General features: G+C 43.2%; 1 protein-coding gene across 1 annotated transcript in view; it reads right to left on the minus strand.

Annotated features, from left to right (window-relative positions):
* The window catches only part of COL13A1 (collagen type XIII alpha 1 chain), a 122,660-nt gene that overhangs the window by 53,153 nt on the left and 50,998 nt on the right, over nt 1-18,509 (minus strand). The window contains exons 15-20 of the mRNA XM_075610618.1: nt 18,299-18,334; nt 13,348-13,419; nt 12,283-12,309; nt 4,200-4,244; nt 1,027-1,065; nt 62-97 (exon numbers count right to left, since the gene is read on the minus strand). Coding sequence (XP_075466733.1) covers nt 62-97; nt 1,027-1,065; nt 4,200-4,244; nt 12,283-12,309; nt 13,348-13,419; nt 18,299-18,334 — 255 coding nt within the window. The remainder of the gene's footprint in view (nt 1-61; nt 98-1,026; nt 1,066-4,199; nt 4,245-12,282; nt 12,310-13,347; nt 13,420-18,298; nt 18,335-18,509) is intronic.

An 18,509-nucleotide genomic window follows, 5' to 3' on the forward strand; every position in this document is an offset into this window, starting at 1 on the left:
GTCCCAACTCTGTGTAGCACTGCAGTGCAGTCAAGGGCTAAAATGAGTTGAATAAACCTACCTTTGTTCCTGGAGTTCCTGGAGTTCCTGGTTCACCCTAGACGAATGCACAAACACAAATGAGAGAAAAACAAATGAGATGCAGCATTCAAGTATAGAATATTAAACACTTTCAGTGGTTGCAAATATTGTATACTAGTGGCAGGGCCGGCTGGGATGTTTGCGGGGCTCGGTGCACAGACATGTGCCAGGCCTCGGTTCTTACGTTCTCCAGCGGCATATCCTCCTCCCGGCATCTCCCCGAGCATGGTTCCGCCATTATGGCTCTGCGACGTCCAATGGCGTCGCGTTGCAGTGACAAGGGGACGTCACCACGAGGTGTCACGTTGTCATGGCAATGCGGCGCCACAGGGCATCCATTTGTCCTGGCAACATGACGCCACATGGCGTCATGACATCACGTGACGTCCTGCTGTTATGGCATCACGACGCCTTTGGACGTCTCGGTGTAATGATAACAGGAGCCAGCATGAGGAGATGCCGCTGGAGAAGGTAAGAGTTACGGAGGCTCCGTGCTCTTCCCCCCGGGGCCTCTGTAGCCGCGGGGCTCAGTGAACAGGCACCGCCAGCACCGCCATGACGCCGGTCCTGACTTGTAGTAGGTATATATAATTAATTCCATAGCTGACAATATGGCATTAAACAGATTTAATATATACCATCGCCATGAACAGAAATACTCTATTACACTTCTATTTTGACATATCAATAACACTTGGAGTCTAAACAGTATATCGCACCATCATTCAAGTGTGATAAAAGTACAAATGTATATTATTTCCTTATCAAGCTATGTATAACAATAGTGATAGAAATGCTATAAAAATAAAAAAGTAGAATCAACCGGTTAAAATAAATAAATAAATAATAATAAATAAAAAATGTAAAAATAATAATAATAAAAAATGTTAAAAAAAAATCGAAATTTTTCTCATTTGCCACGAACAGTTTAAACAAACAACTGACCTTAATCCCCGCTATTGCTACAGCTGTTGCAGGATAGCCCTTGCAAGGAAAACAAGAAGCACATTTTAGCTTGATTAATATGCGGACAACTAAGTTGAAGAAATACATCACTATGGTGTTTTTAATTTAATGTCACAAATGTTAAGACCTTGGATGTTTTTGAAAATATTCAACCAATGTCAACAGTAAATCAAACACAGATCACTGTATAATACACATGCCTGGGAGATTCTGTTTAGAAGCCTTTTCATATTGGCAACATTAAAGACAGAGTCCAGAAACATAGAATGTGAGCTGCTTGTCCCACCGTATCTGCTCATTTCCCCATCGCTGGGAGGCTATTCCCCGAATCTAGCACCCTTTCTGTAAATAAGTACTTCTTCACATTCCCCTGAGCGGCCACCCTCCAGCATCAGAGAATGGCCTCTTGTTCTAGCGCGCCTCTTTCTTAGGACTATGCTTCCCTCCTTTACTTTGTTGAATCCCTTTATACTCAAATACCACACATTTGCCAGCCAAGCACTGGAATACCCTGCTGTTGTCAGCCAAGCACTGGAATACCCTGCTGTTGTCAGCCAAGCACTCTAATACCCTGCTGTTGCCAGCCAAGCACTGGAATACCCTGCTGTTGTCAGCCAAGCACTGGAATACCCTGCTGTTGTCAGCCAAGCACTCTAATACCCTGCTGTTGCCAGCCAAGCACTGGAATACCCTGCTGTTGCCAGCCAAGCACTGGAATACCCTGCTGTTGCCAGCCAAGCACTGGAATACCCTGCTGTTGCCAGCCAAGCACTGGAATACCCTGCTGTTGTCAGCCAAGCACTGGAATACCCTGCTGTTGTCAGCCAAGCACTGGAATACCCTGCTGTTGTCAGCCAAGCACTGGAATACCCTGCTGTTGTCAGCCAAGCACTGGAATACCCTGCTGTTGTCAGCCAAGCACTGGAATACCCTGCTGTTGTCAGCCAAGCACTGGAATACCCTGCTGTTGTCAGCCAAGCACTGGAATACCCTGCTGTTGTCAGCCAAGCACTGGAATACCCTGCTGTTGTCAGCCAAGCACTGGAATACCCTGCTGTTGTCAGCCAAGCACTCTAATACCCTGATTTTGCCAGTCAAGCACTGGAATACCCTGCTTTTACCAACCAAGCACTAATACCCTGCTTTTGCCAGACAAGCACTGAGAGATAGATGCATGACTCTTGTTCCATGAAGACAAAGCATAGATAAGCAAGCAAAAAAAAAACTGCAAGCTACACTGTATGTAAGGAGCAGCAGGGAAAGGACATAGTTACATACTGTACTCTAAGTAGGTGAGATTGAAAAAAAGACATATTCAGCGAGTTCAACCTCTGTTCAATTCTTATTGGGCGAGATGCTCCTCCTATATTTATTGAACCCCAGTGAAACTTTTGCCAATTATGTCTCATAAGGTAAAAATGATTCCTGACTTCAATAATGGCAATCAGATTTCTCCCTGGATCAACACCACAGGAAACCCCTGCCGTGCATCCACTCTTCACCCCAAAATATGTTTGGGCTACGGTTAGCAACAAAGCTTCTAGTTAGGCAGACATGTAACACCTCTCATCACATTTTAACAGCTGTTTTAAGCTATAAGCAGACAGTAAATGTTTAAGACTCACAGGTAAAATACATGAGTCAGGGATGGAATTTGTTTTGTTTCTTTAAATGAGCTGTGCTTTACTGAGTTGTAACCTTTTTCCCAATCCAGTGAACAATTCAAAATGGCTGCTTTGGTAGTTCTGGTTGATAATGGACATACAGTATACACTGTACAGATTCCATACTGTACACATAGGCACCCCCACTGGAATCAAACTGTAAGAGGGATGTATAAATCTATGCCTTATACAGGACTCTCCAAACTGTAGCGTGGTGGCCATTTTTGTTTTCTGTTCCAGGTTGTCATATACTTTAGTGAGACATATCTGCAAAGTACAACTCCAGTATTAGCCTTAGACTCTTTTGGCCATATTTATAAATCAGTACAGTATTATGACATAAGACATATATTATCAATAATTGTTCATGCAATGGTTTTATATATAATGTATAACTCTGGTTTATTTAATGTAACCATGTATTTGTCATCATAACTCTGTGCCCAGGACATACTTGAAAACAAAAAGGTAACTCTCAATGTATTACTTCCTGGCAAAATATGTGATAAATAAATAAATAAACTTTACAGCGCCATAAAAACAACTCGCAGCCCATTCAATTGAATGATGTAAGGTGCATTATGGCTTAGTAACACTTAGTAAATACGGCTAACGGAGTTCAGCTTTACCAGTACATGTAAAAAAAAAAAAAACGATCGATTACTTATTTGAAATATTCAGCAATAATTCACTTTTAGAGCATTTCACAGAACCACCATAACAATGGCAGCCATTTTTTAGTCTCCCCGCCAAAAATATCTGTGTTTCCCAAAGAAAATGAAGATTTTAAAATAAATATATATAAAAAAAAAAAAAAAAAACAGAAGTAAAAACATTTGTGCAAAATAATCAGGATAAGTGAATGAAATTGTGCCACGTCAAGACACGTCCCTTTCAGATACCCTGAGTATATATTTAATAACGTAATGTAATGTATATTGGACAGTTAATAGGAAGGTTTAAGGAATAATGTAACAAGTGGTTACCAGAGGTCACAATAAACCCTGGTAAATATGATTATGAAGGATAATATGAATGCGGTCAAAGTTAAAGGAAGGGCTGAGGTCATAAATCTGAAGGGTAAAGCCAAAGGAAAAAAAGACACGCAATGAAAAGCACAGATACGAAACCACAGAGGGTGAGGAAAGAGCCGGGATGAGTGAGTACTCGTTAGTAACTCACAGGAATGAGAAGAAACGGGCAAAGGAACAGCAAGCAAAAAAGAAAACACATATTGTAAAATCTGAGACCGTTAAGAGCAGGGGCGACCAACTCCAGTCCTCAAGGGCCACCAACAGGCCAGGTTTTCAGGACATCACTGCTTCAGCACAGGTGGCTCAATCAGTGGCTCAGCTAAAGGCTGAGACACTGATTGAGCCACCTGTGCTGAAGCAGGGATAGTCTGGAAACCGGAGTTGGCCACCCCTGGTTAAGAGGTTTATTGGTAAGTCTGGGGCTTAAAATGGTGTTTCATTCCTTGTCGGATACCTTAGCTCCATGTTTTCCTGGCATCCCCGGCATGCCTCTTTCTCCCTGGAGTTGGAAATGAGAAACAAAAAGACAGGGGTAGAATCAGCCGAGGACATTTGTGTGGCAAAGAATATAGAAGTGACCTTAACATTTGCTATGCGCTAATTTGGAGATGTGTTTACTTGACGTCCTAACCAGCCCCTTTTGTTCGAGGTGTGTGAGTAAAAAAGCATCTTCACCTTAAAGAAAATGAACAAAAAAAGAAGGATGTTTGAGGCATATAAATCTGTACGTTATTAAGTATTGGTACTGTATTGTTTCATTTACCTTCCATCTTCATTCAACACTCCAAAGATTGAAAACACAGCATTGGTGTAGTACAACATGTCTCCAGCAGAAGGCGATGGAAGACTTCAAGATGATTACCACTTTATTCACTACACCTGTAAACTGAAATATCCGTAACCAAACCCCCATGAACCATAGTGTTGCCTGCAGTTATATTAAGCTTCCAAGCTTTAAGAGCACAATTTGAAGCCTGTCTCTGATCATGCATGCTTCCGACGTCTTGAATGAGTTGGTTATATTGCTATTTTTTAAAGAGCCCCAGCCTGATCTCCTGTAGACAGCATCTGGTGTTCTCCCCTTAATGACGGCTAACCCAAGAGTAAACTTTCCCAGCTCAGTTCAAGTAACTTGATTTTTAAGGTTAGGCCAAAGCTTTGACAAAGATTATTAATACGGGAGATCATTTTTATGATATGTATTCAATAACTGTATTAAAAACCTTAAGCCTACAAGTACTTTATGACCACTTCAATGGAAAGCAAATGATCAGTACATACTATAAACCATAAAATATAATAGAAGTTACAACCTTTTAATTGCGAAGCCTTCAATTGTTTTGTCAGGCGTCTGGAGGTAGCTCTTTCTTTTCTGATGGTATTTATGACAATGATAGGTTGAAGTGTATTACGTTTCACTGATAATTGTACTGGATCCTGTTCCTTCTGGAATAGTACAAACCTACCCATTCCATACCTACTCTTTTACCCAACAATAGCAAGGAAAGGGACATCACAAATCCCAAAGGACTGTCTACAGACTTGAAAAATAAAGAGGGGTTTATTAATTAATTTACTGTGAATTTTATTTAGCAGATTGCATGTGTCTTGTCAAAAAAATTGAAGCTTCAATTTTAAAAGGGTGCAACCTACCTTTCCAGTAAACAATTTGCTAAAATGGTCAAGCTACTGAGGCTCACGGACTTCTTTGCATCATGCTGATGAGGATCATTGCTTTGTGGGTCAAGAGTTGGTGGCACAGTTGGATGAGGAGGGTGAATGTTCATCTCGGCAAAGGTAAGAGACACATTGATTGTATTTTATTTAATTGTGTATTTTTATTAGGATGCCCATTGACTGGCAATGTGTTTATCTATGCCCTTTTCAGTTTCTTTTTTATTAAAATGTAATGTATAGAATTTTTTATTAAAATGTAATGTATAGAAATGTTTTTTTTAGGTTGCCCATTTATTGCCATTATGGCAATCTATGCCCATATTGAGGGCATGGTTTACCACAGTCAAAATCAATGGGTTTATTGGCAAGTGTAATGTATTGTCCAGTTATGTCAATGTTATTTTATTGTGTATTTCTTTGAGCGAGATCAGAATGTGCAAGTTGCAGCCACGATGTGAATGTCAGAGCTACCTGAATAGCTCGATTTGTAAAGAAATGTGAGTTTGGACATTATTTTAGCTCCCGTTCGGTTTGTCTGTGCGGGAGTGCTATCGATCGGAGAAAAGCAGGTCTTGAGCGAGTTTGGCAAGTTGTTGGAGCTTTCTGCATAGCTACACATGCAAATTCGCTAAAGAAGTGCCAAAAACTGTTGATAACTTACTTATCGAAGCTACCAGAATAGGCCCTTTAAAGTTTTTTTATGCTTTATGTCTTAAATTGTATATATTTGTTTTGAAGGGATAATTACCCACTATGTATAATTAGTATTATTGTCCTGGGCTAGTTGCCTCCGTGGCTCAGTGTTCTGTCACCTTTTTTTTTTTTTTTTAAATATTTTTCCTTTATTGGTGTCAGTCAGCGTATTGGTACATGTTACAAACATTGGTAATCAAGCCATCTTGGCAACGAGGCGCATTACATGTACATAGCATGGGGGCAGTTGATGACACACAATAAGCCATTTTCCCATTTACAGTGGTGAAAAAGAGAGGGGGTGACGAAGGGCGGGTGGATAGTGTTCTGTCATCTTTTAACAATAAAAAAATGACAAGTTAAACTACACATTCACAGGAACATGACACAGCATCCAAGGTTTCTCCAGTTAGAGTATACACGGGAACTTAGAAAATGATGGCCTTACAAAGGGTTTGGATCATAAAAAAGAAATTAAGAGCTTGAGATCCCAATTTGGAAGCAATTTTAGAGGCGTTCATTAAAGGTTCAGCCCCACTTTCTCTAAAACATAGGCTAAGCAGCCAATGTGGACCTGACTTACTACAATCTAGGTTCCTAAGACTTGGTGCCCCAGCAATTGCCAAACCAATTGCTTCCATAGTCAACTCTATCCTGTCTGCAGGCCATATCCCTAAGACCCGGAAAGCTGCCAGAGTTGTCCCAATCTTCAAAAATGGGGACAAAAACACTGTCTCAAACTACAGGCCAATCTTCCTTCTCCCAATCCTATCCAAAGTCATGGAAAAATGTGTCCACTCCCAATTAAGCGATTACTATAACAAGACAAATTTCCCTAGCCAATTCCAATCTGGCTTTCGCCCCAAACACTCTACCGTAACTACCCTGCTAAAAGTTTACAATGAAATCCAGTGTGGAATGGAACGGGGTCAACTCACTGGTGCAGTATTCCTAGATTTTGTAAAGGCTATTGATACTGTTGATCAAGCTATCCTGCTCAACAAACTCCAGAGCTCTGGAATAGGGAAACATGCTTTAAACTGGTTTCAGTCCTACCTATCAGGTAGATCCCAACATGTGTCCATCTCTGGCTCTAACTCCAACCCCCTGGATATCACCTGTGGCATCCCGCAAGGCTCTGTTCTGGGGCCCCTACTCTTCTCAGTGTTCATCAATGACCTTCCCACAGCTTGTCAGGAATCCTCAATACACATGTATGCAGATGACACAATCCTATATGCACACAGCCATAGCCTCTCTGACCTTCAACACATACTTCAGTCTGACTTTTTGAGACTCGAAAACTGGATTTCCCAAAACAAACTGTTTTAAAACACTGACAAGACTGTAACAATGGTATTTGGGACCAAGACTAAATTTTTAAAGCTTCCAGCGACTGAGCTCCACATTAGAACCAACACTAACACCACCCTAACCCCTGTTACTAGTTTTAAATACCTGGGCATATGGCTTGACTCCCACTTAACATTCGGGATGCACATTGAAACCCTGACAACCAAGACTTATGCCAATCTAGGGGTACTTTACAGGAACAAATCCTACCTAAGTCTCCTGGTCAGAAAACGTATAGCACAGCAGATGCTAATGCCAATTATTGACTATGAAGACATAGTATATGGCTCGGCAACTCAATCCCACCTTAGCAAACTTGACACCCTCTACAATTCAATTTGTCGTTTTGTTCTCCAATGCAACTATAACACACATCACTACGAAATGCTCAAAGAACTAGATTGGTCATCACTCGAGTCTAGGTGCAAAGTTTACCTCTCCTGTCTTGCCTTCAAATACTTTCTGGGCAAGCTACCCACCTATCTGAACAAGCTCCTCACGCCTACCACATGCAGCACTTATCATCTGAGACTCCAAAAGAATGTTCATGGTCCCAAGGCTCAACAAAGTATCCGGCCGCTCCTCCTTCTCTTACCGTGCACCCCAAAACTGGAACAACCTACCGGAGACTCTCACATCCACCACCAGTTTAATTTCTTTCAAAACTAAGGCTGTCTCACATTTTAATCTGGTCTGTAACTGTTTCATACGCCCATAATATATATTATCTTTACCTGTGCATGCAATGTCTTGTATATAATGTATACCCTGTTCATTTATGTAACTGTATTTGTAACCATGTATTATTTGTTATATTAACTATGCCCAGGACATACTTGAAAACAAGAGGTAACTCTCAATGTATTACTTCCGGGTAAAACATTTTTTATAAAATAAATAAGATCTTGGATAAGTAGTACTTCTAGTAATTGAATGCAATGTAGATACGTCTGCAGCGTTCTAAGAACATTGGCATACAGTATTGGTAGGTAGGTGTATTGATATGTTTTGATATGACAATGAACCACAAGTGTTTTACAGAATTCAAGTTTTGTCCTCTGCATAGAACTGTAGTTACTGAAAATATGCTCTGCCTGCATACTGCCTCGCATATAGTCCATTCTCTCCCCAGCCAGATGCTAATATTACGTAAGGTATATCAGAGAGAAGATCTACTTACTAAAGTACCAGCTGTAACAAGAAAACAACATTAAACTTCTTGGTAACATTGTATTCTGGGATCTGATTAGTGTATAATCGCTAGTATCATTGTTTTGTTTATTTGTTCTCTGTTTATGTTTACCCGTCTCCAACATCCTATTACATGGCGACATTGAGATTTACGTCATGGCGGCATCGCTAATGTAATGAATAGCAGAACTGGACGTAAGCCAATCGTTGAATGTGTAGACAGGCGCAACTAAACTTTGATTTTATAAAGAGACTACCAGGGGGTTCCCTGTCCCTGCACACAAAAATAAGTTAAGAAAAAATCAATGTAGCCATATTGTGCTGTAAAAGATTTGATGATCTCTGTTTTCCAATGGAAAGCGGTTTCCAGATGCATCAGTACAAATGGCCATGTAGTGACAGGTAGCTATGTATTAAACACTAGAATAGTGACAATATAAAGGGTGTAGAAGGGTAACCGCTCAAGGTCTTATTACACAAAAACATATGGAACAGTGGAGAAGAATTCCCCAAAGACGCCTCGTATTTGTGTGCACACTTAAATTAAACTGGTTGATACAGAGAGGTCTATAGTTATGTGTCCTTTGTGGATGTGATTTGTAAAGAGACTTAAAAAGGCAATCAAGCCGTTCCATTTTTTTAAAATACAGAATTGAAGCAGGGGGTCTTCTGAACCCCATTCATTTCAGCTCTGGTTCTGGGGATACTTAGCTCTGTAGTGGGTGCCGGTAGCCACTCCAGGATCCACTATATGGCGGCTTTTCAAATTCAAGCCCAGCAGGCCAATAGGAAGCTGTGAAGCTGTGACGTCATCAGGTTCGGCTTCCTATTGGCTCATGTGACCGGTGGCTTTAAATTGTAGAAAACTGCAGAGATACGGGCAACCCGTTTGGAGGTATCTCTGGAAGCAGGGGGTCCCCGGAGCTGACATTTACAGGGTTCTGCTACGGAGACCACCTGCTTCAAACCTGTAATTTAAAAACAAAAAATGGCTGGGATTGTGCAATGGAAGTGAAGTGAAAGTAACTAAGTGAAATTATATGTTTCTGTTACTTTTAGTAATTTAAAAGGCAGTGCTAAAATGGTGCTAATTTGTCTGCATGAGAAACGTATATTGAACGTGTAACATATATTAATTAAGTTTGACAATAGATTTAGATTGTAAACCACAGACACTCTCCGGTCAAAGAAACCTCTTTGGGCTAGGTCCCCGCTGCCTGCTGCAGCGCCTGCTATCGCGAGCGCTGCAGAGACAAGAGCTGCCCCTCAATGGTATCGGGCCTGCTACCCACCTGGCCCGCCTCGTGGCGTGACCAGATTTATCTGAAGACAGGAAATCTGTGTTCACAACTTGCGACGGAGCGCTCGACACGCCCCCGGCGGTTCAGCCAATGCGGGCGAACCTGCCGGGTGACGTCATGGCCGCCCCCCCCCCCCATTCTCCTTGTAGCTCTCTGCAGACCGGGGATCTCAGCTGTACGCGCCGCCAGCCTGGCACGCTCGCGTGCAGCGCCGACACCAGGGACTCAGCCTAAGGGGCTTATTAATGGGGGATTTTGCCCCAAAACATCCTGTTGGCAGCCTCGGCTGATATAAAGGCCCTTGGGGCTCAATTATACCAGATGCCGCTGAGCAGCACGATCCGGCGACGTCACCCTGCGCTGCCGCTCATACAGGGGAGGCAGGAGGGAAGCCTGCCAAAAACAATTTGGAAAACCGGAGACGGCCGCCCTGCAGCTCCAGGCGGCGCGCTGGTATGTAAACCTTCATCGGATTTCAGCCGTTTGTTTTTCAGCCACGCGGCGTCGTACCACCGGCAATTTCTAGTATAATCACGGCCTCAGCTTTATATATATATATTCCCCCGTGTTTAAACTGCGATAGCGCAGATTGAGGCACAATCGCATGGAAACTCCCATGTGTTTCCAGAACGCAGTTAATGAAGACTCCCCATTGACGCTGCATTTTTCATAGGAGATGCCCTCATTCCTGTTAGAACCAGGACTTAAGCAGCGGCTTCCTGTTCATTGTGCTTTATTTATTTAGGACGAAAAATAAAACAAAATGTAGCAGGAAGTCTGCAGCAAAACTGAACAGAACAATTTCAAATCTATTTTGCTTCTTTGACACCTTTTTCCTGAATAATCCTCCTGACCCTCAAAAGGAATTCCTGTGTAAAGTAGAAGTCCAGACCAATCAAGAACCCAACAGGATCCCCCATAACATATCCAGCTGAAATGCCAAAGGTGAGTAGGAATCATATATATTCCAAGTAGTTGTCACATAAAGCTCAAAAGAGCTGAAGGTGCATCTTTCTGATTTTCTCTCAATTACCCGGGTTATCTCAAATCTATCAGGTCAAGAGTAAATCTTGCAGTTGACACTTTTCAGTCTATCTCGAGAGTCTGGGACGTTGTGTCCTGAGAATACGGGATAACATGTATTAACTTTTCCATTTCATGTGATGGTTGGCTTAGAGCAGTGGTCTCCAAACTTTTCAGTACGAGGGACCCATTCGTATATTCTACACATTATCGCGGGCCAAAGAAAAAAAATCTTTTTATAATTTTTTATATATTTATATATGTTATAAATGAATGAATATGTTTTATTTGGATCTTTTGGGGGGTAATCAGCATGATATGATTCAGAACAAAAGAGAAATGTGACAAAAAACAAAGGAAGGATGCCATGCTTACACTGGGAAATGATATATAATGAGCAAAAATATATAAATTTCAAGTTGCTGTGGGACGGATAAAATATTGTGGGGGGCCTGATGTGGCCCCCCGGCTGTAGTTTGGAGACCTCTGGCTTAGAGCATATGTCAGTCCAGTGTGAAGTTTTTTTCTATCCTTGTATGTCAAACCTCTGGCTCTGAGTGTTGCACATTCTGACCAAAGGACTCATGTAATGTGTGTTGAAACCTCTCCCAGCTTCACGTTGCCAAGCCAGTATAACCAGCCTCACACTGATGAGACCCAAAAGGTCGAAAGAGCAATCTGTGAGTAGGTTTACTGGACATGCACTTCTTTAACCCAGGCTCCTCTTGATATTTTTTGTCCAGAATTGACTGAGCTACTGATTGAGCCACCTGTGCTGAAGCAGGGTTAACCTTAAAACCTGACCTGTTGGTGGCCCTTGAGGACTGGAGTTGGCCAGATCCTGCACTGCATAACATGTGGGTTATTCATCGAACTGTGCTAGTGGCGATCAGGCACTATCACACAGAAGCTCCCATTGACTTCGGTTTAATGATCTGTGGCCTAAGCATCCTAAGTCTGACTCCCCCCGCTGAGCGTACTCATGATTGGAGACCGCTCCAAGCATGATCGCCGGGTGTCCTGCATGTACGCGCGCGCGGGATGGGGGGGGGAGGGCATTGCGGGTAGTTGAGCGCGCAGGAAAGTATCGTTTTTTGTTTACTTAAGCGCAGAGCGCAGGTGAGCGCGTGTGTGCCCGCGCAGCATGAGCGGGGACTTACATATAGCTATATATGTAAGTAACCGCAGCAAGTGCTGCCCGCTCAGCGCTAGCGGGGACGCAGCCTAAGCTTGCATTAAGAACCAACTGAACTGCAATTAAAAAAAAAAAAACCACAGGACCTGTTTTATCATGCCTACCTTCAAGCCTGCGTCTCCCTGGTCACCCTACACAAAGTCCAGGAAGAAAGAAAAAAGAATAAAAGGAAAACAAAGCAACAAAGATGAAAAGAAAAAAAGGAAACGCAAACTGAACACAATTTGCATGTCAGTCATTTCCAGAACAGCTGTGTACAGAGACACTCGGGGGGCAAAGAACAGTCGCTTGGATCTTCCAATAAGACAGAGATCTAGAACAGTGGTACCAGCAGCATGCAACATGTACGATGCAGAAGCAGAGGGCAGCACAGGACAGCGTGGTATCATGCAATCCGTTTTATGTTAACGTTTGGGTTAAAATTGTATTGAAAAATGTTTTTTTTTTTTTTTTTTTTTTTTTTTAAACCATTGGGAAAAATATGCATGCAAGATAAATATTTTACAATATGTATCTCACCACTACGGACAGGTATGTTTTAAACGGCAACTACAGTAATGGTAATGAATGACTTATTTTATCCTGAATGCCGGAGCCAGAAAATACAAGAACTTTTCTGGGTGAACACGAGGGGTTAATTGGTTGTACTATATTAAAGCATGCAATTATTTGGGCATTTATTAATTTATTTTTTAACAGGAATGAAACAGGGGGTATCTGGAGTGGAACCCCATTAATTTCAACTCCAGGGACCCCCTGCTTCCAGAGATACCTCCGTAGGGGTTGCCAGTAGCCGCTCCGCTCGGCTAGTAGGGTTCATGTAATGGCGGAGTTGCACAACACCTGCTCCCTGCGGGCCAATAAGAAGCCGTGATGTCATCAGGTTCGGCTTCCTATTGGCCGTGTGATGCGGGAGCTTTAAACTTTGCCGAGATACCGGCACACCCTTTGGAGGTCTGTATCTCGGGAAGCAGGGGGTCCCCAGAGCTGAAATAAATGAGGTCCAGCTCCGGAGACCCTCCACTTCAATCCTATGTAAAAATAAAAAAAAAACAACACTTGGATTACTACATAGCAACGTATCTGAAATGTCAGGTTACTGCATTCAGGGCCCATTTTATAATGCACACTGTAAGTTATACAGGCAGCAAACTTGGTTTCATGGGTACCTTTGGGCCTGTAAGTCCTGGAAGCCCCGGGGAAGCCGATGTCCCCGGTAAGCCTGCTTCACCCACCTCCCCCTGGAAAGAAGAAGAAAGGAAATAGAAATAGTAAGAGAGGGAGGAGCACAGGCAGCCATTTTAAAGCAAGGCGGGATTAAAGCAGGGGTAGCCAACTCCAGTCCTCAATAGCCACTTAGAGGTCAGGTTTTAAGGATATCCCTGCCACAGCACAGGTGACTGAGTTGAAGACTGAGCCTCTGATTGAGCCACCTGTGCTGCAGCAGGGACCGATTGAGCCACCTGGGTTGAAGCACGGATATCCATAAAACGTGACCAGCTGGTGGCCCTTGAGGACTGGAGTTGGCCACCGCTGGATTAAAGCATAAAGCAGCTCAAAGAATTTGGAAAAGAGAGAGCCAAGAAGGTAATTTGTCAGAGAAGAGGATTCGAAGTTTTGCAGTGCTTAGGCGTGGCCCCTATGGAAGTAAATATTAGAATTAATCTACAATGTTCAACTAATGCAATAAAACACAGGTCACCGATATGATAGTTACTCATTAAGGGCATATTAACCAAGCGGTAGTAAGGCTAAGGCTCCGCTCCCAGAGTCAGCGCGCCCGCACTGCAGACAGGCGGTGCGCTGACATACACAGACCGCGATATGCGGTCTGTAGGGAGCGGGAGCCGGAGCGGGAGGTGGGCGGGAGTGGGAGGTTTGACAGGGAGGGGGGGCGTGGCTTGAGCGGAGGGACCCGCTACTCTCCCCCCCCCTCCCTCCACGGACTTGGGCTGGAGCTGCTGATGGTAAGCAACACACACACACAGGCACTCATATACACACACACACACACACACACACATACACACACATACACACACACACACACAGACAGGCACTCACGCACTCAGACACATACACACACACAGACAGGCACTCACACACTCAGACACACACACAGACAGGCACGCTGCTTTCACTCCACACTCCTCCCCGCTCCCCGAAGCCTCTCCTCCTCCCGAAGCCTCCCCTCCCCATTGGCTCACAGCCACACCACGTGACGCGTCAACGCTAGGGATCACCATTTTCTTGTGTCCCATAGCGGCTGACGCGCCACAGCGTGTAGTGCGCTGTGCCGCCAGGGGGGACCGGGACCGGCTCGGGAGGATTCCCCTGCTGGTGGGGAACTCGCATGTGGCTGCCCGCGCCAACGAGCGCAGCGGGACCGGATGCCTAAGGCACCTTACGGTACGTCCTGCTGTTCAGTTCATTCACTTGAATGGACTATACAATGCTTTATGGCTTACCTCAGATAAGTTAATATGACCTTAACTCAGAGGTGGGCAACTCCAGTCGTCAAGGGCCATCAACAGATTAGGTTGTCAGGATACCCCTGCTTCAGGGAAGATTGAGCCACCTGTGCTGAAGCAGGGATATACTGAAAATCTGATCTGTTGGTGGCCTTGAGGCCTGGGAGTTGCCCAGCCCTGCCCTAAATGCATGACGGGAATATTATCTTACAGTAACCCAAGTCATTTAATATACTGTACATATCATTACAGTGATGCAGACATGCCTCTTTCTTTACACACATATTTGCATGTGTTCTAATAATTATAGAGGGGCCCATTCCCCATGAATTACTTGCAGGGTCCCAGCCAGACCTTTCTATGGTTGCAAGAGCAGCCTTCCCTGCAGCAAAAGCGTTACAGCAGCAAGACACTGCTGCCTATGAGAAGACCTACTGTATGTAACTACTTACTCATCAATGCTTTCTGCATCCCTAATATGCTATATTGGCTGGAAACTTCAACCTTTACAGCCGGACGCAGAGTTAATATAAAAACAGACCGTACGGTGAAAGATTAGGCGCATTTTGTGTGTGTTTGTGAGTGTACAAGCAGAGGCCCATAGGGATAGTAACTTATTTCCTGACACTACAAACACGTCTCAGTTTACGCAGAACTAATTAAAATGCCCCAGAGTCCTGGAATTGTACAAACACATCAGGTCATAAAACACAGAACATCGATAAAACTGTGTACTAACAAAAAGCACTGGAGTGTTTTTTAATTTTCCTTTTAACTTTCCATGTGCATTTAGTTGGATTACAATACAAACATACATTTCATGATGCTAAATCTTAAGAACAGTTTATGTTTGACCTACATAATGACACGGAGTATATCTATGCACATCTACCGCAACAATTCAAAGGAGCATGAAATATACTGTCCAGCCTGCCAATTATGTTTGTACGCTGGTGGCTCCCAATGGTCTCTAACTATTGATAACAGCCAGCAGGAGTGTTACTGCACATAATAGCGATTTCTACATTAGGCTTTAAAGGAGCCATCTTTAATTTCTTATATTTTACACGGGATCGAAGCAGGGGGTCTCTGGAGCTGAACCCCGTTAATTTCAGCTCTGGGGACCCTCTGCTTCCCGAGAAACAGATCACGCGGGCCAATAGGAAGCCAAAACTGATGTCACGGCTTCCTATTGGTCCAGCAGGGGGCGGGAAATTTGAAACTCCGCCTTTGCGTGAACCCTGCTAGCTGAGTAGAGCAGCTACCGGCATTCCCTACGGAGGTAAGTATCTCCGGAAGCAGGGGGTCCCCGGAGCTGAAATTACCAGGGTTCAGCTCCGGAGACCCCCTGTCTCAATCCTATGTTAAAAAAAAACAAAAGTTTGCATGCTTGCATTGCCTCTTTAAGTGGGGTAGATGGGCTTAGGTCTCAGCAGAACAAAATGCCAGCGCCTGTAATAATTGTTGATGCCAATAATGCTTTTTGTGTCTCATCTAAGCTGAAGCATCTTTAAAGTGTTATGATTTAAAAGAATTGGAACCAGGGGTTCTTCCTGGGCTACTTTTAGCTTTAGGAACCCCCGGGGGTTTGAGATATCTGCCGGTGTACTCTCTGGTGGCAGAGCTCCTTCCTGGGTAAACAATATGGCCAAATCTTGCAGGTTGCAGCTTCCTAGTAGTCAATAGTGATGGCCATGTGCTATTCTCGAGTAAGTGCGCTGGCGTGGAATACGGTCATTATCTCACATTGAGGGTGATGTGTCAAGGCAACTTTGTAGCAAATTGCGTCATGTTCACCTGGAGCCTATGTCAATGTATTAATATTTTTGCTCCACGTTTTGTGCTGTGTGCATCAGTTTGGGATTTGGGGAGTGACAATAGGACAGGGGCAGCCAACTCCAGTCCTCAAAGGCCACCAACAGGCCAAGTATTAGGGCTATCCCTGCTTCAGCACAGGTGGCTCAATCAGTGGCTCAGTCATTACTGAGCCACTGATTGAGCCACCTGCGCTGAGGCAGGGATAGCATGACCTGTTAGTGGCCCTTGAGGACTGGAGTTAGCCGTCCCTGCAATAGGAGGAGTTAGGGGCGAGTTTACATGACGCACAGATTACAATGAGATTCAGCGATTTCTGCGTCTCCCCGGGTCACTTTTTTTCTGGCTAACAATTTGCGTCCCTTGATTGTAACTTGTTCCTTACGTTTTTACGGCACCACCGAAAGGTCACTCCGCAAATAATCAAAGCCGGGTCTACAAAATGTAGCTTGTTACACATTGTACGAACTTGTGCCTGTGCTTTGAATAGTGATTTCCTACTGGCTTAACCCACTCAGAAGAAAGAACCAATGTATTTGAGCCATTGTTTATATTAAAGCCTCATAAGGTTTAAAAGGCTTACACATGCCAAAGGATGTTACCAGTACCAGTAACCATATGTACTGTATATCACGTCTCTAAGGGGCAAAGATTCAAACCATGGATCACATAGCACTACCTGAGAATGTTAACCTTAATTTACAGTATCAGTATCTAATCTATATTGTCAGAACAACTGCTGTGGTAATAATAGTGATAAATACTGTTCCTGTTCTGTTTTATACTAGAAAGAGTTGTTACAAATGTATGTGAATGTTCTATGGCTTTAGGCCATGCTATGAGTATTGTGTAATGTTTAAATATAAGCTTCTTCTACGAATGGCCCCAGTGTATATGTGTCTGTTAAATCTAACCTAGGGGTTCTCAACTGCAGTCCTAAAGACCCCCCCAACAGGTCAGGCTTTCAGGATATCTCTGCTTCAGCACAAGTGGCTCAATCAGTGGCTCAGTCTTTACTGAGCAACTGATTGAGCCACCTGTGCGGTAGCTCGGATAGCCTTAAAACCTGTCCTGTTGCGGGATCTTGAGAACTGGAGCTGAGACCCTGCTCTGACACCATCTTTTCCCATTGAGAGTCATTGCAATGGCGTGTTAAAAAAAAAATCAAAGACTTCCCTCCCATTTTTAGGAAACGCCATTTGAAGCTCCCTATTGCTAGAATTTAATTGAGTTTAATTAGGGATTCTGTTCTAGGGGTTTAATGATTTTTTTAATGTGCGATTTCCTGACAAAACATAATTAAATTGCCTGGAATGCAAGGATATTGTTAACTAAACTACGGTATATCTCAAAATTAAAAATCTGTTCCCGGGACACAGACAAACGTTCATTAAGTGTCCAATTGAATGTATTTGACCTCAAAATATGTTTAAATTAACTTTTACATGTGTTTCACTTTGAAATTCAACAATAGTTTAGTATCGTTGAAAATAAAAATGTTAAATATTTTTGAGAGTCATTTTTAAAGATGGACACTTTTTTTTTTGCCTTTATAAAGAAATATTTAATGATCTACATCTCCCAGTCCAGATAACAGCAGGTTTGGAATGGCAACAACATTTTCCCTGAGTAAGGAATGAGTTAACAACCAATGATAAAAGCGTATTAAAGCATAATATGGCCCTGGGCGGATGTCCTATGTGGATCACATGTTCGGTCAGACATAGAGACCTGTATTTAGCCCGTTACCGTTTTCACTTTCCTAGAGACCTGCTCTAAGCTCTGCCACCCTTTAGTGCCCCCTGGTGGGGGTTAAACATTGGCATTGTGTTACCTTTCTTCCTGTGATTCCAGAAATTCCTGGATCTCCCTGCAAAATAATTAAATAATGACATTAATAAACAATTAAAATGTGTTTCAGTAATAGACTACGACTTTCACAAAACCAAGCAAGCAAGTCCCCTAGTTTTAATAAGAGTTGGCGTCACATTGATCAGGGACCGGTACAGGTTAGCGCACCCACACCGGCGTTAACTCCCATTGGC

Source organism: Ascaphus truei, chromosome 8 (genome assembly GCF_040206685.1).
Source record: "Ascaphus truei isolate aAscTru1 chromosome 8, aAscTru1.hap1, whole genome shotgun sequence".
Lineage (NCBI taxonomy): Eukaryota > Metazoa > Chordata > Amphibia > Anura > Ascaphidae > Ascaphus > Ascaphus truei.